Raw genomic sequence first — 21,745 nt, forward strand, 5'->3', positions numbered from 1 at the left:
CACAAGAGTATAGTAATACACTTTTTTGCAATATTAAAAATGGTTGAAAACCCATTTATATAACTTCATTTTCAGAAATAAAGCTTGGATAAATAGAGCGTCCGTTACGCTTTAAACTACTATGACTGAATAAACAACCAACACACACACTCGGGAGTTGGTATAATAGAGAGCTAACGCCCAGAAGACAATAATAAAATAAACAAACGTGAGAATCGGCACCCAAATTTGTGACACATTTAAAAGCAACGCGAGAGTCGTAACGTTATTGTAACAATAAAGTTTCCTGTAAAAATATGGTTTTTACAAAATTTTTAATCATAGAATGAGTAGTATTTGTTTAGGTTTTTAATATCTGCGTGGGGAACATTTCACTGTAGTTTAATTGTATATTGTTTGAGCCTATACCATTTCTTTCGGTCATTATACGAGCCATAGGGACATATGACAGGAAGTGAATAATAGGAATGGCGTTTGGGAATCCCGGACACTTTACGGTGTGAATTTCTCTCCAAGTGTAAATGGTAGCGAGATCTCGTAGTTCAAAGCAACGGAAACAACTGTATAGCTGTAATGTCGGTCGTAAAACAGCCCAAACTGGTCACGGTCGTTAAATTACCCTGGACAGAGAACGCCTGCTGCCTCAAACGTAATTTTCGTATCAAATTACGCCCAGCCCTAAAACAACTTGGCAAAGGCGCGCAATTGAAACTTTGAAATTGATAAATAGCATACGATCTAGTTGCTTTACTTTTCTCTGTTTCTACTTTGAATCTAGAAGCGGATGGTCTTTTTAACGTTTAAATATTCGCCCAGTGGGTGATGGTAAAATGTTTCGGTTCAAAACAAGATTCGTTGCGCTGATGCTGAAAGGCGCTCATTTTCAGCTCTGCAACTATGTTCTTGACACTAATGCTCGAAAGATAGACGACATTCAAAATCCCTTGGGTTCAGCACACTTCCAGACGTTGGGGTTTTGCAACAACACTAAGGCTGAATCTGACGTGAATCATCAGCATTCAGCAATATTGGTTAATCATTAGACCAGTGAAAGTTGAATTCAAACCTGGCCCAAGTCTGTCGGTAAACTGTCGCTTATAAAAGTGGAAATTAATTTAACTTATCCTGGCATTCTACACGCATTGCTTACGCAGCACAACAAGCTGAACAAAGTTCGAAGGGTTACGGGAGCTTTATATTTTTAACACATGGTTGGAGACAGTAATAGCTCCCAGCTTCTGCCATAGCCTCCTACAGCAACTAGCAATGAACCTGGAATGTTCATAGGAACCAAAGATGTGCCTTTTAAGCTTGTAATAACCTCGTAATCTTGAAACATGACACAACTGAAACTTCTGTCGACTGTTTCTAGTTCAATGTCACATGCTGGGGTTTTTGAGATCAAGTTTTTTTCTCAAGCTATCACCTTCTTTCTTTGCAACGCAGCGTGAAGATAATTTCCGTCTCAAGCGCAATAATCCGTTTTTTTGGCCGGACACGCCGCTGGTCCAAGTTAACAGGATTAACTGCTACCTCTTGTTTCGGTCGAGTCGGCATACAACGATGAGGTTTAAATCCAAACAGCCATCGTGGAACTTAAAAGCGGAGGTCGAGGGCTATAGACCTATGATCTGAACAATGTTTACACACATACAGGATTTCTAAGCGGGATCAAAACGTTTTAAGAAGTAATAAAATATTTTAGTAACTTGCAAGTCAAAAGTTCAAGACTCGTCAATTTACAGTTGTTCCCGTGCTGTTAGAAGATTTAAATTTCATCGCTGGCGGTGAAATTGAAACTGTAGTTTTGTTCGCCAAAATAAACCGTCTTCGACAAACAAACCTTATTCCAAGTTATTTTTCATGTTGGTGTACTTATGTTACACGGTTCTTACCAAAAAGACATGATGAATCACGTCCACACACAAATGTACATAAGGGGCTACTTTTCCGCTTGTCGAGAGCTTATGAATTTTATTAAACCCTGATAGATGAGCTAAGACTTTAAGGTTAACACGGTCTATCTAATCAGAAGTAATACCTCGCGTACATTCTTTCTTTACCTAATCTTGTAGTACAGCTATACAAAGTACCAATTTAAGCCAGATCTAAAGGTTGGGCGCTGCCACTGACCTGACTGCTGACCGTAAATAGAAGTGAGAGCAATAACAAACATTATGAAACAGGAGAACTGAACAGTTCGACCAAATCTGACCGAGTGAAGAAAATTGGCTTCAAATGTCGCGGCGTCCTTTTTTGCTTTGGAGAGCGCGGAGACCCACAATGACAGTTTTGTTGACAGACAAAATATTTGCAGAACGCAGGAGAACAAGGATATATCGACAACAGCGTCCGTTACTGGGTGTCCAAAAGTTTTGGCTTTAATGTTTAGTATTACTTTCACCCGTCGAAGACTGACTAGACTCATTAGTATTGACAATGTCCCAGAATGGCAAATGAGGATAAATTATTGATGAAAAATTGCCAAAGGGTCTATCTCACAACATAGATACGTCACCAACTTTGAAACACAAATAATATAGCGAAATCACGAAAATCTATTGAGTGCAGACGACAGAATGATTGATAAGGCAATATACAAGCGAAACAATACCTCCGAGAATTGCTGGTTCGCCACACCTGACGTGCACACGTGGTATAGAGAGTTTTATAACGGGTAGAATTATTATCTCCTACAAATACTATGAAGCGTGTGAGCGACAAAAGAAACGGCCCACCTGCAAAGAATCGAAAGGGACGGTTGGTTTGTTGCAAATTCGGTAAACTTTTCCTTTCTACGAATCTCTGAACGTCAGTCAGCTAAACTGGTGTACCAACCTGCCTTGAACTACTTGAATAACACATCACACGAGCAACAAACAATTTACATTAAACGATCTCCAAATATAGATCAACATTAAGAATTCAATGATTGCATGAGAAAATGACCCGCGGCCATTTAATCGGAGTCGCCGTTTCAGTAGTTAGGTATTGCTTCGCCTTTTCGTTGGTGACTTTATCAATCGAGAACGGTCTAATTAAAACGAGCTCACACGTCACACAACCACAGCGTGAGTGACGAACGAGGCCAGCGGAGTGTTTTCGGTTGGCCAAGCAAACAATTGCTAGCCTCCAATCTTCTTTATTAAGACCTTGTTTTGGTGGAACGGCAGAAGATCGCGGGCAATCGCGACCCGGGCAAAGTGTGAAGGGCCAGAGGCGAGGGGGAGATACAGGAATTAACGACCGCCAGTTAAAAGGCGGGCAGCGTCGTAAAGCGATTAGCAGCGGGTTTTTTGATGCGACGCGGTTCCTGCCCAACCTACTTAGCAAAACAAAGGGGGCGGTGATTGCCGATTAATGAATTTAAACACGCTTGCTTTGTTAAATCTACCCGTTTTGGTGCAGATGTTTGGAATTGAAATTCCAACATAACATCACAGATCAGTGATCACAGTTCTTGGTTACCGCCGCCCAACACTAATTGCTGTGTTGCTGGGAAAATCAATGAGAAACGTTCTTGATATTAAAATTTCGACATACCACAACGTTTGTTGTCCACTTCTCTTTCCACTCGTCCGGTATTCGTAATGCGATAGTTTGTTGCCGTAAGCGGATCAACTGTATCACAAACACAAGCTGAAGTGGCGTACATCGTCTTCAATGGTTGCTCTCGAGCACGACGAGGCCCAGGATTCACTCACTGGAAATCGTGGCCAGAAAAGTTCGCCACCCCACTTAGGCAAACGCGGAACAGTTGTGTAAAGGTGCGCCTGCCTTCAAGGCGCCGTGAACGCAATGCAAGCGGAACATTTCCCGCTACAGTGTAAGTTTGAAACTTCTCCAGGGTTTGGCTATCACTCCACACCAGCAGAGGAAGGGTGGTGATTTTGACTTTACTGTCACGCCTTGGGAACCGGTGGGTGCTAGTCATAACACAAACTACAGTAAAGTTTACTTTCGCCGAGGTTGCCATCCCTTTTAAAGTATGCCTGTGCTGACGTTAACGGGCACGGGTGACTTGAAACTTACGCGAGCGTTTTCAAATTAACCTCAACTGCACACAAATTTCGCAATGTGCTTACAACTCCTTAGGAAATAGCTAGGAGGTTAAGACTTTCAAGCAAATCAAAACAACCTCTGAAACATGCGGTTCTATACAGCTGACATATGTTAAACTTCAACAACACAAAATGGTTGGCAACAAAGCAGATTATGGGCAGGTTGAGATCTTAACTATTGCGGTTATTTCAATGCTGATTAAGTCAACTCTACAGCGGTTGCTTTCACCGGAAACGAGTTGATCTTAATCTGCTCTAAGTAATTGCAAATACTCTTAAACCTCACACATAACTCAACGACGTGTCAGTGGTGTTTGGAAATAAGTGAAGTTGGCGGAACGACAGTCTGCAGTAAGTTATGCGTTACTTAAGAAGCGAAGAATTTGGATTATTCAGGCAGGGCAAAACGTTGAAACGAACCTACATATTAGGGCGATAACCGTAGGTTGGGAAGATGAGACAAAACTTATTAATTACTATTATTACAGTAGACGCCCAATACTGAGTGTCCTCGCTGTGCCATAACATTTTTGTAATTAGTAGCATGGCCGCTATTTCGCAAGCATTCGTGTATGCTGCCTACCCATAAAATCTGTTTTAAAACATGAAAGCATACTTTTCCATCCTTGTAGCGACCAATCAACACAATAAGTTGGCTTATATCTTGCCTCTTAACTTACCAAAACGATTGTCGATCTTTTATCTTTACTTACAGTCTTATACACTAACTATAGCATTTTACACACATTACATTACAGCGTACGCAAACGTGATCTGCTGATATAAGAGGTACCAAGGCAGGTGGTGAGTCTATCGGGACTGCTTAGTCTCTCTGTGGAACGGATAATCTTCGCTCGAGATTGTAGAGGGCACTAAAACTAATCTCGTGTATTCTATAATCTTTCGATAGGTCCAACTATTTAACGGTTTATAAATCTATCTGCGTTAAAAAAGCGCGGATTACTAAACAAGGACTCGGTGTACACACACTTCTTACTCACGCTGGATAAACATCACTTTCATAGCTCGTACTGAAGCTTAGAACGAAGCGAACTCTCAAGTGGCGAGAATGTTTCACGATACACAAACCTCGCCCAAGCATAGAAAAAACGTTGGCGGGCGCGACGTTGCTCTTTTGTTCGACGGTGATAAGCTCCTGCGCGCTCAAGCGCGAATGGAACAATAAAACCGAGAGGCCCTTTCGATCAATTTGGGAACAAAGCTGTTGTACCCCGCAGCGCAAATACTATGGAGCCGCTAATTCGGGAACACTTGCCACAAAACGTAGACTGCAGCCGAGTTTCAATATTTTGAACGTGGCGGCAGATAGCGAGAACTTGCCTTGATAAAGACGACGTTTCAAACGTCACATTATTAAACAAAAGCGAAATCTGTTACAGTTCTGTCTGCTGTGTTTGTTAACTTTCTACCATGAGTTTTCACCTGTGCCAAAAGTGTCATGCTGTCCCCTTTAGTAGGAAATATTTTAAAAGAATTTTGATGCATGACCTGACCGTGTGGCCTGTACATGTATATAACGTGTTAAAAGTATTTACACTATCAAGTAGCAAATTATTAGAGCTTAACACGGTCTACTGACCTCGTATCAGTTGAGCAAACAAACTAATCTAGGCAATTACATTGTGCACTTATGTTTCCGTAATGTAGCGCAAGTATACACACAGAAAGTACCATCGGCTCAATATGTTCAACTGAAAAATGAGCTTTGCTTATCTTAACGACTTGTTGTCTATAAAGCTCCAAGATCGACGTTCGTACAGAGTTAACCTGCCATGTTCCATCACTCTTATACAGTAGTACTGTTACGCAACATCTCTGTTTAAATTGCAAGAATTAACTCGCGCCGAATCGCATTCGCTTGTCACCTTTTTACCAATGATTTACGAAAGCACAGTAACGCCGCCGAATGACGGGTCCAAATTAATACAGCACACGAGCACGACGACAGGAACAAAATGGTCCCACGTTTACGCATCAGCGTTAACAGTGTTTGTTATAGTAAGATAGTAATATGGGCACGGCTTGCTACAGGGGCTAAAATTCCATAAATATACTCAAAATAAAATATTGTAGGATATTTTAAACACTTAAAAGACATATTTTCAGATCATGTTCCATCTCACCCCAGGCTACTATACATGTCAAACTTTTCGGCCAAGCTAATCGAAATATACGACAAATGGTTAACAGCCTTGCCGTACTCTCACAGAACCATATGTAATTCCTTTAGGCCAGTAACATTTATACAAAGTTCCTTAGCCCAGCACCATGGAAACAAGGTTTCCTACCTTTCTTTCTCCCCCCCTCTTTCTTTCCAATTAAAGAAAGCACTAAAACATAAAAAGTACAGATACTGAGACTATTTTAAAATTGTTTGATCTAAACCTATGTGACTGGTAAAGTTCAAAAGAGAAATAAAGGTTATTGTATTTTATTCCACCAACCTTATAGTGTGGAAAACATTGTTAGTGATCAAACTAATGTTGCTCCTGGAATCAGTGCAAAAACAAAATGTAGCGCAGCAACAAATCATGATTGAAAAACAACCAACAGTTTTAACAAACCTGGACAGGTGGTTTGAAAAGTGTTGCTGTTCACTTAGCACCAGTGGAAATGAATAAAATTGCTAAAAAGTACAATAGAAAGTAAGTGGTATTATTGGCATATGCCAAGAAATTTGTGACGTTTTTAATGAAATTTAAACTGAAAGGTTTAACGCTGTCAAGACAAAATACTATCCACTGCCTCTTGTAGTAAAGTATCTTGCTGATCATCAAATGTAACCACTTCACATTCTACAGCTTCATACATGTCGTTTGGCTTAGTTGAGTAAGATTCCATATAATCGGATGTATCCCCATATTCGTATGAGTTACGTTGTGAGCGAGATTCTTCAGAGTCGCTATATAGTTGCGAGTTTTCTGAACTTTCCCCTGTGGCATCCTGGCCACCTGAAGGATGTAAGTAACAGTATAATTAATACAACTTATACAAAAACTGTTTTTTCATCCAACGCACCTCTTAGGAGTGATAAAACTTCTCTGTTGTCTGGTGTTCGAGGTATGTAGTTTAACAATTGACTAGGATCATCTGGATAATATACATGTTAATTATAAATCATTATAACTTACTCTAAAAATTGTGGAAAAACTTGAAGCACATACCAAGAACTGCTTGCTTTAATTTGGCAAATTCAGCTCGTTCATGTTGTAAGAAGGAGCGTTCAATCATAACTAAGTTTGCAGAACAAGAACTTCTCTGTAAAAAAAGTAAAAGTGAGTTAAAGATATTTTATAATGTTTCTATCTGTTTACCGCATCTTCCCGCAACGAGAGCATATTGTATTTGGCAAGCATTCTGTCCATTTTGTTCACCAGGTAAGTTGAATGGGAAGAAAAGAGTGGCTCACTCTTGTCAAACTCTTCTGGCATAATCTGTGAAATAGTAGAAGTAATTATTCATGTTTACAAAAATAAATACCATAATGTTTTAATTATTTCTTGAAACTGATATCGAAAAGTTTATTATTTAACGAGCAAATAGAAACAGTAAAACGACATTACGACAGTTGTAAAACATGCGATAAAAGGTGTGGGCAAGATCGGGGCTGTTGTATCATTTACCTCGGGCATGTTGCATACATGATAAGGAAGTAATCTTTCAATGGCATCATCAATGCTGTTGAACATTGTATTGGTATCGGCAGATGTGCAAAGGTCTTGTTGTTGTTCCAGCTTCTGCATTATTCTGGGAAAAAATGTTTTGTAATAAAAAAGGTTAACAAAATTAGCAATAGCATTCCATAAGCTTTGCAAAGTTACATACATGGTAACTCAGAAGTGGGCACGGGATGTATAAAGTAGAACAACTGAATGATAAGGACTGTCCTTTCACAGCAATACTAGGGCAAATAAGTTATATTCAGCAAACTTACAATGAAGTTTTAGGTGATTGAGTTAGTAGAGTTGTATCATCATCAGCTGGCCGCTTGATACCCCTCTTCACTGCAAGCTGAGGTATTGGTGATAAAGTGCGATTTATTTTAATAGTGGAAAGCTTAGGTTTTGAAGGATCACTTGTCAAAGATATTGTAGGATGCTGTAAGAACAAAAGTGTTAAAATGTTGGGAATATTAACCTTTGAAGACGCGAATCACAACAGTTTACCTTGGACTGTGCAATTGATATTGCGGATTTTAGTGCATTAGATGTGTCTGCTTTTACATGAAGCACAAATTCTTTGCCGGTTTGTAGATGCTGATATACCTACACGAAAAACAAATTTGTTTCCACTTCTTCTTCTGAATTTTTCTGCCACAGTTATGCAGTAAATATAGCAAATCAAAGCATTCGTCTAACCTTCTGTAAAAATAGTTGGGGATTGCGAAGATAATACTGCTGTACAGGGGTATCCATAGATTTCAACTGAGCACGAAAGGCAGCTAGAAGTTGTTTCTGTTCTCTTGTCAATGGAGGTGCCTGCAGTATGTTCAATGTAGTAAAGGTTAATTATACTTTTTGGCACAGTATTGCACTATCACTAAAACCTAAAAGTATATTTAGAAGCAAACCTTTGCAAGTGGGAGCTTGTGTGATATGATGTGCTGGACTTCCTCTACTTGTTGATACGTTAATTTAGGATCCACACGAAAAGTAAGAAACCCTGGTGTGGCAGGTGTGGTCGTGGTAGAAAACTGAACAGGTTTGTTCTGTGAATAAATATGTGTATAAATAGTAAATACCTACATCAACAACAGTGCACAGATTTGGCCTTTGACATTGTGTAAAGACTGCAAACGTACACATAACACTTACTTGTGTATTGTCAGTGTTAGCAGAGACAGTAATTACATTTGATGGTGAATTACTTTGAATTCTCGTTGTTGAATTAATTTCTTTTAATGTTGAATTAACTTGGGCACCAACTTTTCTTGCTCGGACTGCAGCTTGATGCTGTGACACAAAAAATGTAAACACACTTAAATACCCATTAAGAGCAGTATTCTAATGGAGAGTGACCATAACCACCTTAAAATACAGAAAATTTATATATGTTTAAGATAAAAAATAAATTTTGGTAATTTACCTGAATCAACAACCGCTGTAGTTGTTCTTTCGTCAATTGACTTGCTTGTTGAGTTGTAAGCTTCAATTTTAAGTTTGAAGCCAACTGCTTGACCAGTGCACTTGAAACAGTAGTTGCAGTGGTTACTGCAATGGGGATTGCCTGAGCTATAGAAACAGTTTTGGTTGTGTCGGTAGAAAATGAACTTTTGGGCAAAGCTGTAACATTTATCTGAATGTTTTGTGGGGTTGAGATAGGAATGTTTACACTTGCAATCTGTATGCGATTGATAGGAACAGGACTGTTACTTTTGTTGCCTGATTGAGTTGTGGTTTGCAGTCGAGTTGATTGTACAATGGTATTGTTCACATGACCTTCAGAACCTGATTGTGGGCGTTGTGTTAAAGGTGAGATGACGTATTGAGCTTTAGGTTGCTCAATTTTAATTGCAGGGTGCACTGAATTTTGCTGCACACCAGCAATGTTAATAAACGTTTTTTCAGAACCTGCAGTACTATGCTGCTGTTGCTGCAATATTTGAGAGTTTGAAGACTGTGGCTGCTGCTGCTGTTTCAACCTTTGATGGCGCAGTATGTTGGCTGCTAGAGCGTTTGCCACTTCAGGGTTTGAGATGTTTATGTTCTGATTACCAACTCGTAACACGGCAGCACCACCAGTGGTTTGGCTTGCTCTTTTCTGAAGCAAAATCGCGAGTTTGTTTGTCTGCTGTTGGTCAACTGGTGGCAGAACTGATGAAGTAGAAATCGGAGCACTTGTTTGTACCGTTTGAACAACTGAACCTGCAGCTGGCAAATTTGATGGTGTGGAATTTTGAAGTGGTGTAAGCTGAATCATGTTAACACTGTTACTGGTAGGGTACTGTTGCATAGAATAGGCAGTTCGATTTGATGGCTGGACATTACTGGCTTGCACCACACTGGGTGCAATTTGACTGTTGCTTGTAAATGTTTGTGCAGGGGCAGAATAAAAATTTGATCCCCCATTTGAAACTAGGTAGGTACGACTTTGAGCAGAAGCAGTGCTCTGGGATATAGTTGTGTATACTGATGAATTCTGCTGCAGTTGGTGCGATGTGATAACATAAACACCGCTTTGTTGGGAATTGCCTACATTCGATGAAAGTTGAATTTTAAAACTGTTATTTCCTACATTGGAACTTTCATTGTACCCTTGTGCAGCATTGGGTACATTTGTAGTAGGAATAGTTACTGTATTTATAGAGTTCCCTGGAGCTGTAGGTGAGTTTGACCAAGTTACAGTTAGAGGTGCAGAGGACTCAGAAATGTAAACTGCTTTACTTGGCACACTGGTACCATTTAAAGTCTGATTGTTTTTACTTGTATCTTGCTGTGGCAGATTCAAAAACTGTGAAGCGTCAAACTGCTCTGATGAGTTCAGTTTTGACTGATTACTGGTTAATGAAGTTCCATATAAATCGTTAAGTGATTCTTCCTTGCCATAGCTGCTACTAAGGTTGAAGCTAAAATCATCCAAACCATCGAAGTCAGCAGATGATTCGTTGTTGATAATTTCAGCAGCCTGCAACGATTGCTGCAAGATATCCAGAGACCCTCCACTGCTTTCATTATACTGTGACAACAATAAATCAGTCTCAACATAGGGATTTTAGGTAACAAAAAAAATCAAATTACTTACTTTATTTATGTTATTCCTGTTTTCATTCTGTTCATTTGTAACTAAGTCTTCTAGGAAATTATCTCTGCAAAAAAAGTGGCTCTATTATGGTAAAACCGATCATAAGGCTTGTTCTACAAAACAGCTAATCTCATATCAAACTAAACTTGCAATTTATGAATAAATGTAACGAATGAAATCTCAATTCACTAGGTGCAGTCAATACCAAACCACAGTCCACACCACTTCTTCTATCGAGTGTATGAAATATTTACATATACAAATCAAATACCTGTTACAAGTTACACATATTCTATTGTTCAATGTCAAAAATAACACGCACCGCCTCAACAACGGTGCTGCTTAGGCTGCGATAACAGCCGAAAAACAATTTTAACAAGATACATAAACTTTAAACATCTATTTTACTTACCCAAAGCCGTCGAATAAACTGTTTGTACTATTCTCCATTGTACCATCGCAAGATCATCTAAAACACAAATAAAATTTCACTTTAATGAGAAATATTTTGTGGAAAACGGCCTAAATTAGTTTTTAAATACCATTCTTTAAAACATTACCATAATCAGAATTATTTTGTGTTTGATGGGGTATTATTACCTACTTACATGTAATAAAATCATGCTTGTTGGCGAATTTATTGGATGTATAACATATGGTGTATCTTGACAAAGCACATATTGTTACTCTATCACTGGTAATAGGCCGGATTCTGGCCGTTCAGTGTCATCTGTGTTTCTTTAAGAATGAAACACGAGCTACGACAGAGCCGTCATGAAGGCTTGTGTTGGGTGCAATTCACATCATGTGATTTGGAAATTTTAAGGAGTTCGAAAAATTAATTTAAAAATTATGATCATGTTATTCCATTGTTACGTCATTCTATGCCGACAAACGACACTTGAAAAGTCACGTTCGGAAATTTACGGTGGGAAAACTACAAATACATTTATGCGGGTGTTTCATGTTTTTCAACGAGAGTATGGATACTAAACAGCGCTCTCGCATTTTATTTCTCGCGCACAACACACAGCCACACGCCACAGCAGCAAGAAACGAGTGAATATAATAAATAGAAAGAAACTTACCTTCATCATCGGGACGTGCTAGCCATTTGGGATTTCCCAACCTATCGAACAGGGGCGGATCAACGTTGGCCAATCGAATTTGCTTTTGGGTATGACATCATGAATACTCGCTTCTGAGAGTCACGTGATGCATCCACAAATGCAAATGAGAGCGTTCGTCAATGTGTACAAATCAGTTTACTTTTGAACTGCAGTGGTTTATATGTAAGAATAATTGCGGAAGAGAAATTTAAATTTTCTTCGTTGTATGCATACACTCCCTGTTTGAGTTGTACCCAAACGCCAACGAATATGCGTCCTCTCACATAATCATTTACATACGTGTGACTACAAAAACAAAATTAAACCTGCTTCCAATTAAATTGATATAGTCTGTAAACGTATAATGTAACGAAATGTTTCATAAGTGCCTACTTGCTTGTCATGAACAACGCTGCCAAGCGACAACCATTGTATCAGATGTGATTTCCGAACATTTGTTCCTACCTGGGAAAATTCCGATACATTTGTTTCTAGTTATATCATAATGCCAAAATTGGACTTTGTAACCTATTATCTCGAAATGTTGTCGTAACTCATTTATCGCATTCGTTTTGTGTACTGCCACCTGGAGGATATACTGAAGTATAGGCGTAGGTCTAGCGTATGGAAATATGACTATGGTTAACCCTGCCCCTCGGCCCCTGAAGAGATGTAAATGTTGTTGACAAGGTCTGGAAGATTGTTCACTTAATACGACGTCTATTAATGGAAAAATACAGCATCTTCACTGCAAAGGGGAACCTAAATAAAGCTCGCAGATACAACGATTGAAGTAGTTGCACTTTGACAATATCGGCTAAAGCTACTTTTACTATACAGGCCATAATTAAAACAAAGAGATTAAAACCATAATCTCTTTGATTAAAACAATTCTTTTAAACAACAACAACAATATATGACGCTATAGTTCTGTGGTGCAACCCAGGGTTCAATATTTTTTAATTTATATTTATATACAGACTCCGGTGTAACTCATTATTAACCCTTGCTTGATTTGAAATTTCGAACAAAGCAAAGTTTTCCCATGATGACTCATCGCACTTCTTGAGAGCAAATTAAAACAAAACACGTCACGAAAGCAACAAAAAGAATACGTTCACGACACCAACGTACATCCTCTAGTTCCGCATCGTCGTAACGTGATAACGGAGGGTATAAATAAACTATATCGTAATGTTTTCATTTCATACATGTGTAATGCTAATCTGCATAAATTTTACAAAGATTTTTTTGGGGTATGTTTCCAAGGTAAAAAAGTTTCTTTTGTCCTAAATTCATAAAACCAGGGTAACCTCGTTTAATTTAAGCATTAGCTGTGCAACGGTAAGATATAGAAAGGTGTAGATTTGTAGAAAGGAAAACTGTCAAACTTTTGAAGAAGTAACATTGTTAGTGCCTATAGTGGTCATTTTAATCCTTATTTGGCCATCTTGTTTACTCCCCATTACCTTACGTTTCGCTTGAGTAAGTTACATTGTTGTCTGAAAGTTATGAATCGCATGATTGCAGAATTTATTCCTGGCAGTTGTTTAATATTTTTTATCGAGTCATATGTTGTACATTTGTTTATACACTGTTGACCGAAATGTTATTGTTACTCCAGGTTAACTATTACGGCGATAGGAGCCATTTTTGCTGTTCTAATCTTTATAGAACAACGTATTATAAACTTTGTATAGACATCTGAACGTCGAGAGTGGTTTAATCTGTTTAAATGGTGCTATGGCTTCAAATAACACAAACCAAAACACAAACATGAATAATTCAGCTGGAGTGGAAGACTGCAATGATGGAGAAGGTGATGGGATAGCTCAGACAAGAGAAGAACCAAAGGTACCGCCTGCAGTACGACCAAGACCTATGACTGCAGTAGGAGAAAGGAGACGTCCTGCTGCAGGTCGTGGTGAAGCAAGAGACATGGGTGGTGCATCTGCTTATGCAAATAATTCACGAAGTAACGAACCCACAAATTATGAGAGTGGAGATAGTGCTGCATCTACTAACAATAGGAATACAAATACTTACAGTGGGTATGATGACCAAGGCCCTTCAACGTCAAGTAAATGTACTGGGGCAACATCGACTCAAAGAAGGCAACGCACATATTCTCAACAAGTCAGTCGGGAGGAATCAAGGATTGGAGAACAGGCCAGGTTTCTCTTGAACATGTTCATACAAGATCGAGCTGGTGTAGAGAACAGCCCAGTTGAGCCTGTGGTCAGGAATGTTTGCCAAGCGGACATGAGTCCTCAGAGTGCGGGATTTACCGATGAAAACTTGAGTGACATTGCAGTAACGCTCAGAAGAATAGGAGATGACATGTCTCGTGATATTCAACTAAACCGGTTTATTGATCAAGTGCCACTGAAATCCACCAAAGATATTTTCATCAAAGTGTGCTTACAAATGTTTGAGGACGGCAACTTCAATTGGGGTAGAATTGTAGCTTTGTTTTATTTTGCATACCGTCTCATTGTAAGATCTCTCCTCAGTGGTCTCGACAGTCTGCCATGGATTCGTGAGCTCATCTCTTGGGTTGTTGACTTCATTGTGAAGAAGTTCGCCAAGTGGATTATCAGTCGTGGGGGATGGACAATGATAAAGGAATGGTTTGGAATTTCGTCCCAAACGTTTGGTGTGCTTATATGTGTTACCCTTGCTATAGTGGGCTGGGCAGTTTTTAAGAAAGACTGATCAAATAAAAACACTGTGGTGAACGAGTAAACAATATTAAAACTTGTTCTTTTTTTTGTTAAATAACTAAAAGTGGCGATGTAAGCTACATTCCACCAGAAAATGTTAACAAAATGTCGTGTATAAATTTAGAGTGGTAGCTAAGTTCTATTTTATACTGGTGCAAGTAGAATTGGGTTAAACCATGTTATTAAAGTAGCAAATTGTTGGTAGCTATCAGCAAGCCTCCTACAATTCTTAATGCTGTTTTTGTATACTTTAATTTAGTTTCTGTAACACTGTTCTCTTTTTAAATTTTATTTTTGTAGCAAAATTGTGATATGTAAATTTCAAACAAACGATGATGATATGTACATTTAAATTACTTTTGATGTTTTATATTTACAATAGTGCTCCAATATTTTATTCACCATAATAAATAGTGTTTTATCTCATGTTTTGTTTTAAAAACAGCATTTTCTGCTGGTATAAATGAACAACTCATTTGTTTGTGTTTTTCTTTTGAAATTTAATGATTTTTGGTTCGTGCGATGAAAATTTACCTGGAAAGTCACAGATGTGCGCCAAGCGTTGTACTGCAATCTGTAATTTTATTGCACCAGCTCCTGTTGTTTTACATTGTGTATGAATTGCAGGTAGTTACTTCCATCTGCTGACCACAGCAATTCTTTTGTTTATCCACTAACACTGTCATAACAAGAAATGCTTTTATCGGTGCTTCAATTTATTGTTTCCGCCCTTAAAAAGTTAAGGAGCAAATCATTGTTTTAATATTTTTTATAAAATGTATAAGTTAAATTTGTACAAGCATTAAAACTGTTACATCTGCCAGCATCTTTGCTTCCACTTACCCTGCATGTTTAAAATTATAAAATATCTATCATGTAGAATTAATACAGCTTTATATCCAGTGCCGATAAAGAATTTGTGTATGAATTAAATTGGCAAGATAATGAGTTGTTCTTGCCTGTTAAGTGTGTCAGAATCCATTTTCTTAAACACTGTCCGATACATATCGACCTGCCAAGCGAAAAATGCTGGGTTTCAGGGGTTGCATTTAAATATGCCGCTTGAAATGAAACTAAAACATATCGAGCGAAAAAAGCTGAAAATTCGAAGAATGGAAAGGAAAGCTTTGGAGCCAATCCCGGTTGTAGATTTCTTTATTCCTTATTCATGGAAGACAGAAGAAAGGTGGTGTTAAGAGAATACAGTAGATTGTATGAAACAGGATTTATTTTGTTGTTTTTTGTACAGAAAAAGAAACACAGAAATTTCTGAGAGTGAACTTGAAAGAAGAGCCTTGCTTGAAAAAGAATGGGCTCGGTTTATATTACAACAGCGTAATGCAGAAAGAAAAAGATTACGTACTTTAATGTTGGAACAGGTTTGTTGGATGCGCACATCTGGTACTAATATACTTTAACCATTCTTAAATCAGGAAAAAGCAATGTTTGAACTGAAGCAAGAATCTCAAGAATTATATGAAGCTGCTTTAAAACCAGACCTATCAATTTTGCCATTTACATGCAGTGGTCCTGTCGAAACACTACCCTTAAAAGAATATTTAATGCCACTTGGTGCATATGTTCATAATTCAGCACCGTTTTCAACTGATGAATCTTTGAATGTAAAATTTGATGTCGAACTCTAATCTTTTATGTATTTTCACTTCGGATACATCATGCGAGTAACTTGTGTGCATTACTTGTCTTGGGTACAGGTGAATTAAGCAAAAGTTCAGTTGACAATTTTCACCATGCCATATGCAAGGTGTGCAATTAGTCATGGAGTACGGAACAAACACTTAACTGATCAACCTGGCTAAAAATAAGTCACAGTGAATCTATGGTTTTCGTTAAACACGGTAAAAATACCCAAATAAATACTAAGAAAAGTATAAACCAGAAAAGAGGCGAAGCGTCAAGTAAATACAAAAACAGCATTTTGTCTTGTTTACGTGCCTCCCTATTCATGTAATTGTGTTACTATTGCATAGCTGCTTGTGTTCAGTTTTCAGCGTCAAGAAAAGAGAACATAACTTGCTCAAAACGCTGGCAGAGGTTTGAAAGTTTGGTAACTGGTGGGCGTTGTTTGATTTTAGCGTTCGGATTTGTTTCAAGAAAATCTGTCAGTGCAGTTGATAAGGTGTCCCTTGGTACAACTAACAATAAAATTATAAACAATATTAAAATAGTTAAGTTACCCGCATATTTGCGGGAACAAAGTTATTAACAATAGATAAAATAGTTGAGTTATCAGCATAATTTGAAGAACACTCACCAACAGATTGCTCCAGCAAGGAACACCAATCCCCTCGTATTGAATCTGCAAGTTGTAAATCCTGATCACATTTTCCTCTCCTCCCATCACCAAGGAGCAACGAGATGCAAGGGATCAGTTTCTTCCTCATCAGCTTGAGACCTTTATAGACATCCTCTTCATTTGGTGATTGCATTTTTAACATTACCTCCTCATGAACTCTCTGCAGAAGCAGATTTATTTCATTAGCATATAAAATGATAAATAAATAGCCTCAACTGAAAGCGGTGTAAGCTATATTTTATATAAAAAGTAACACCCAAATAAAAAAAAATGGTAGAACTAGGACTTTAATAATCCAGTCTGAACACCAATTTATTTTCAATAAGAAAATAATTTTTTTGGCAATGTAAGCAACTTTACAAAAAGCAATTTAACTGAAAAAGCAGAAACCACAATGCAACTTACAGTAATAGATATCCTGCAGTATCTTCCTAGCATCTTGAGGTCTACACCTTGCTGTGGTTCCTGGGGATCAAACTGATGATCATAAACTGCTGCAAAGTGCTGAGTTGCGGGAAAAAAATTGCGAAGTCTGAACATTTCCATTCCATCGACCAAGTGACACATTGAGGTGCAGAATGACTTGTATTGCGTTTGCCAATGCTGAAATTTAAAATAGGTTTCAGCGCCTACTCTCTTCATTAGACTTTCTGCAAAGCAGTTTTTAAAGATTGTTGCTAATTTCTTTCTGCTGAATTTAAAATCTACTTCAGTTTTAGCAGACACTCATACAGAAAAGTTTTTCTGATTATTGCTAATTCCTTTCTCTTTGGTGTTTTAGTTAATCTTATTTTTGCAAAGAGATAAATAAAAAAATTATTACTAGCGGAGGCATATAAATAATAAAAATTTACCTAAAATGATGTATTAGATAAGAAAACTATAAGTTAGGATTGTTATGTTATAACACACCTGGTATTTTTCCTCATTCAAATCTTCTTCAGAAAGGTTGGAAAGTTTTTCTTGAGCACAACCCATGATATCACTTGCCCTTCGATCGTAACGTAACCTCTCATCCGTAAACTGCTCCAACACACACCTTTCTATAACCTACCAATACAAATGCGGGTTTAATGTTAGTATATCATTTGAAAACTCAACAAGTAGTTTGTTGAGTTTTATACAACAGGAAAAAAGTTTGTTTTTTTAATCGGTAATTTTTACTCTTGGCTGATTGTTTGATAAAATTAGTCAGCGCCATTACCGATAAGCGTATGTGTCCTTAAGCAAGGCATTTAACAAACCAACCTAGCGGTCACTAATCATAGCACCCAAGGTGCTTTGGTTACAGAAGACCTCACCCAGGTAGAATACATAAAACTCCTGAGTTTTTTTAAATTAAACTTATAAACCTTGCGAGGTGCTTTATTTCTGTAGAGATAAACAGCAATATTTTGAAGTCGAGAGTCTGATGTGATTGGATCCGATTGTTGAGATAAATCTTGAAGTCGACTCATTTCTTCACTGATGGCCTGTAGCAATGATTATTAAGATATATTAACAACATTAAACAAACTAGGTTTTGAGATAACTCCCTGCCTTATTCAAAGGGCCTATGAAATGGATCTACACTACCTCATCCATATAGAATAAAGACATGAATAAATGTTTATACTAACTCTAGGCCTGATTTGGCCACAGCTTAATACATTTAAAGTAAAAGAAAGTAAAAAAGAGAAATAAAAGATAAAAAAGAGAAACAAAAAAGAGAAATAAGTTTTGGAAAGAAATGTAAGACCTCGAGCAAAGCAACTTCCGGTCCTTCCATGTTGTATGTCTTACCAACTTGAAGAATAGCAAGAATACAAGCTTGTAACATGGGGCACACCAGCTCCTGGAAACAGTGTTTTCAGTGATAACTGATAAGGATGAGCAAAAATCCTTTTACTACCTCATCCATATCTTGCGGGATCGGAGATGGAGGCAGGGAAACATCTTTATCATTTTGCTCTTTTTCTTCTGCAACTTCTTTATCCAGGTGCTCGTTATTTGTGTCCTCATTATGGGAAATATTTTGGTTCTCTGTCTTTTCAGGTATTTCTTCCTGTTTAGATCGCAAGAACTTTGGTGGAGAGAGAAGGGGAAAAGAAGTTTAAGAAAAAAAGAGATAAGGGAAAAAGAAAAAGGGAAATTTACTTGCACAGAGTAAGTTTGATATATAATCTTAACATTACCTCCTCCAGAGCTTTTTCTGGTCCCATTGCATTATATGTTGAACCAACTTTCTGAACAGCATTTTTCAAATCAGTTAAGTTCCATGCTCCATTTTGTTTGCATGAACCTGGTATTGATAGAATAGATGAGTAAAACACATTCAAGTCATGTAATAAGTCAACACAAATTAAAATTGTAAATATATATGCATGGATAATATTAGTACAATAATAGCACAGTTTACAGAGGCAAAACTGTTGAATGGAATACACAAGTGGTACTCAAACAATATAAAGTTCCATACACTTATATCCTCTAAAGTTGTTCACAGTTCAAAAACTCACTTTTTTCAATCTACACAACAAGCACTAAAACTTGTTATAAAACATTTAGTGAATTTTTACACACACCAGTTTTAGCAACCCTACTTCCCACCCACTTTCTGCCATTGATTCCATTTCCCTTTTCTCAGCTTTGAGTGACAGTTCCTTTGCTCTTTCTACATCCCAACACTCAAGTTCATTGTTCAGTTGTTGGTTATGATCATTGACTAAGTTGGCAAGCACAGGGTCTGATGCGATGGCACTAAAGCTGTCGTCTACAAATGGGAAATTGTAAAAATGTTTAAAAATACCGAAATTTAAACAATACCTTAAACATTTTTAAAAAATAATGTTTTTAAATAAGTTTCAATTGTGGTTATTACTATAAAGAAGGCAGTAAAATTTGACTAAAAATAGGACACATACCTAATACAACAATACCATTTTTGGGGTGGTGAAACAAAATTAAAAATCAGACTTTAATAAACTATACACAGACAGTTGTATATTGAATAAATAATAATGAAAAACCACCTGCACATTCAGTTAGATCCATTTTTCTATTATCGACATATATGAGGCAGTAAGCACTTGCGGAATTTCCATAGAACCTGTATGAATGTACACCACCTATGGAGTCACTGGTTAGTTGGTCATATGTTTCTTCAGTCACAGCAACATCATTGAATTTCAACCATCGACGATTCACGTAATCTTTTATATACGCCCAGTAGTGACCTGGAAAAACAGTTGTATAAGTAGAGAAAATTATTTTATAGCGCCGTAGAAGAGTGTCTCTAAAGCTTTAACTAAAAAGTTATGGGTTTAAATCTCGTCGCTGCTACCGTTGTGATCATATGTCTTCTTGGGCAAGTAAATTAACGGAAATTGCTCCCCAGTGATGCTAATGGGTTCAATCACCCACAAAGTTACATGAGTGGTAATTCGTCTGCTTGCACAAGGTGTAAGAAACAGAACATTGTATTATAGCGACCATCGTTTTCAAACACAAGCTGACTACATTTTTTTAAAAAGAGTTTTGAAGACTCATAACATGTAGCCACCTCACAAATTATATGTTAACATTTACTATCCTTGTTTATTGTCGCAGTTTACCTACACACAGAAATAACTCATGTATATTTCAACCAACCTACCAGCTAATGCTTGGCCTTGATGAACTAACACAGCATGTAGCGAATATGGAAAACATCGTTCATTTGGATCATCAAACATTTTATCTATTGTCATTTGGATTTCTTCTATCTTCTCTCTGATATCTGCGTGGAATGTAATTGAAGAACAACAATATTTTAAATTATCAGTGGCAAATAATCTTTATATGTAAGTTTAGCAAAGTTTTTTAAAATAAAAATAAACTTTCCGTTAATAAAATAAAACCATCTTCAGTGATGTAAGAACTTAAAATTTTAACTAAAACCAAAAAAAATGTATTTGCATATGAATTAATACATGCAGTAAAACAATAATAAAAAATAACAATATTTAATTAGTAGTTGTAACACTTAAGTTCCCTCTCCCAACCCTTATTTTCTAAGCCATTTTTCACCCTAACCAAGGACACATTGTAAAATACAAATCAGTGAAAATTTACCAGCAATTTTTTTCTCAACGTCTGACTGCCACTTGAGCAGGATGTTCCTCACCATCAGTGATTCCTCTTCACTCGAGGAACTCATGTAGCTCGAGGAGGAGGTAGCTGAGGGTGGACGACTCTCATGATGAGAGTTTGTGTCTTCTTCCTCTTTGCTCCTCTTGTTTGGAGACAAACCATTGCTGGGAGACTCCGTTCCACCTCTCCTGCTTGTACAGTTGGTAGAAATTATTTTAAAGATAAACACATTATTAGTGATGTACCGAAGTTTCGGTTTGCCGAATTTATTCGGCCGAATCAGCGATTTTGACAAAGATTCGGTTTTGGCCGAATCGTGCGTAAAGATTCGGCAAAAACCGAACTTTTTCACAGACAATATAGATACGATTAGCAAGAACTTGCGCAATTTGTGAGATAAGAATTAAAGACTATTTGCAACAAATAAGTTTAATTCAATTAATCGTCGTGCTTTATAGCAATGCTAATCATTTCGGATACGGTTCTATGGGCTATGGCACACGCGCACTTTGATAAACTTCGTCACATTCGCGACCGAATCTGCCCCCGATCGTCGATAAAGAAACACTCGCTTTTTCTCTCATAATAGTGCACGCGTCTGCTCCCGATCGTCGATAAAGAAACACTCGCTTTTTCTCTCTAAATAGTGCACGCGTCTGCTCC

General features: G+C 37.6%; 4 protein-coding genes across 9 annotated transcripts in view; 2 read left to right on the plus strand and 2 right to left on the minus strand.

The window, feature by feature from the left end:
* Positions 1-6,492: 6,492 nt before the first annotated feature.
* On the minus strand, positions 6,493-12,026 carry LOC100184664 (BRD4-interacting chromatin-remodeling complex-associated protein-like). Of its 2 annotated transcripts, none has more exons than XM_018811555.2 (14): positions 11,912-12,026; positions 11,236-11,292; positions 10,824-10,887; positions 9,168-10,757; positions 8,897-9,034; positions 8,653-8,790; positions 8,441-8,560; positions 8,249-8,347; positions 8,017-8,180; positions 7,706-7,829; positions 7,397-7,516; positions 7,247-7,340; positions 7,101-7,172; positions 6,493-7,033 (listed from the first exon to the last, which is right to left on the minus strand). In XM_018811555.2, the coding sequence occupies exons 2-14, from the start codon at positions 11,271-11,273 to the stop codon at positions 6,804-6,806; spliced, it is 2,991 nt and encodes a 996-aa protein (XP_018667100.1). In that variant the 5' UTR covers positions 11,274-11,292; positions 11,912-12,026; the 3' UTR covers positions 6,493-6,803. The 2 variants fall into 2 exon arrangements, with proteins under 2 accessions (XP_018667100.1, XP_009858319.1); XM_009860017.3 differs by lacking the exon at positions 11,912-12,026 and adding an exon at positions 11,432-11,663.
* Positions 12,027-13,524: 1,498 nt separating this feature from the next.
* On the plus strand, positions 13,525-15,558 carry LOC100179864 (apoptosis regulator BAX-like). The gene has a single exon (XM_002122967.5). The coding sequence runs from the start codon at positions 13,676-13,678 to the stop codon at positions 14,645-14,647; it is 972 nt and encodes a 323-aa protein (XP_002123003.1). The 5' UTR covers positions 13,525-13,675; the 3' UTR covers positions 14,648-15,558.
* Positions 15,559-15,562: 4 nt separating this feature from the next.
* Positions 15,563-16,596, plus strand: LOC100177514 (39S ribosomal protein L40, mitochondrial). The gene is made up of 3 exons (XM_002122901.5): positions 15,563-15,841; positions 15,905-16,034; positions 16,089-16,596. Exons 1-3 carry the CDS (start codon positions 15,600-15,602, stop codon positions 16,299-16,301), a joined length of 585 nt encoding a protein of 194 aa, XP_002122937.1. The 5' UTR covers positions 15,563-15,599; the 3' UTR covers positions 16,302-16,596.
* LOC100182294 (ubiquitin carboxyl-terminal hydrolase 25) overlaps positions 16,293-21,745 on the minus strand; it is an 11,774-nt gene continuing 6,321 nt past the window's right edge. For 2 of the 5 annotated variants that reach the window (XM_026834004.1, XM_026834005.1), the window contains exons 12-22: positions 20,607-20,729; positions 19,984-20,187; positions 19,566-19,724; positions 19,147-19,253; positions 18,864-19,034; positions 18,711-18,806; positions 18,325-18,444; positions 17,885-18,022; positions 17,378-17,575; positions 16,931-17,132; positions 16,489-16,811 (exon numbers count right to left, since the gene is read on the minus strand). In XM_026834004.1, the coding sequence (XP_026689805.1) occupies positions 16,657-16,811; positions 16,931-17,132; positions 17,378-17,575; positions 17,885-18,022; positions 18,325-18,444; positions 18,711-18,806; positions 18,864-19,034; positions 19,147-19,253; positions 19,566-19,724; positions 19,984-20,187; positions 20,607-20,729 (1,673 nt within the window). In that variant the 3' untranslated portion in view covers positions 16,489-16,656. Of the gene's footprint in view, positions 16,812-16,930; positions 17,133-17,377; positions 17,576-17,884; positions 18,023-18,324; positions 18,445-18,710; positions 18,807-18,863; positions 19,035-19,146; positions 19,254-19,565; positions 19,725-19,983; positions 20,188-20,606; positions 20,730-21,745 lie in introns of all 5 variants that reach the window. The other 3 variants (XM_026834003.1, XM_018811552.2, XM_018811554.2) reach the window with 3 other exon arrangements.

The sequence above is a fragment of the Ciona intestinalis genome, chromosome 4 (assembly GCF_000224145.3).
Source record: "Ciona intestinalis chromosome 4, KH, whole genome shotgun sequence".
NCBI lineage: Eukaryota > Metazoa > Chordata > Ascidiacea > Phlebobranchia > Cionidae > Ciona > Ciona intestinalis.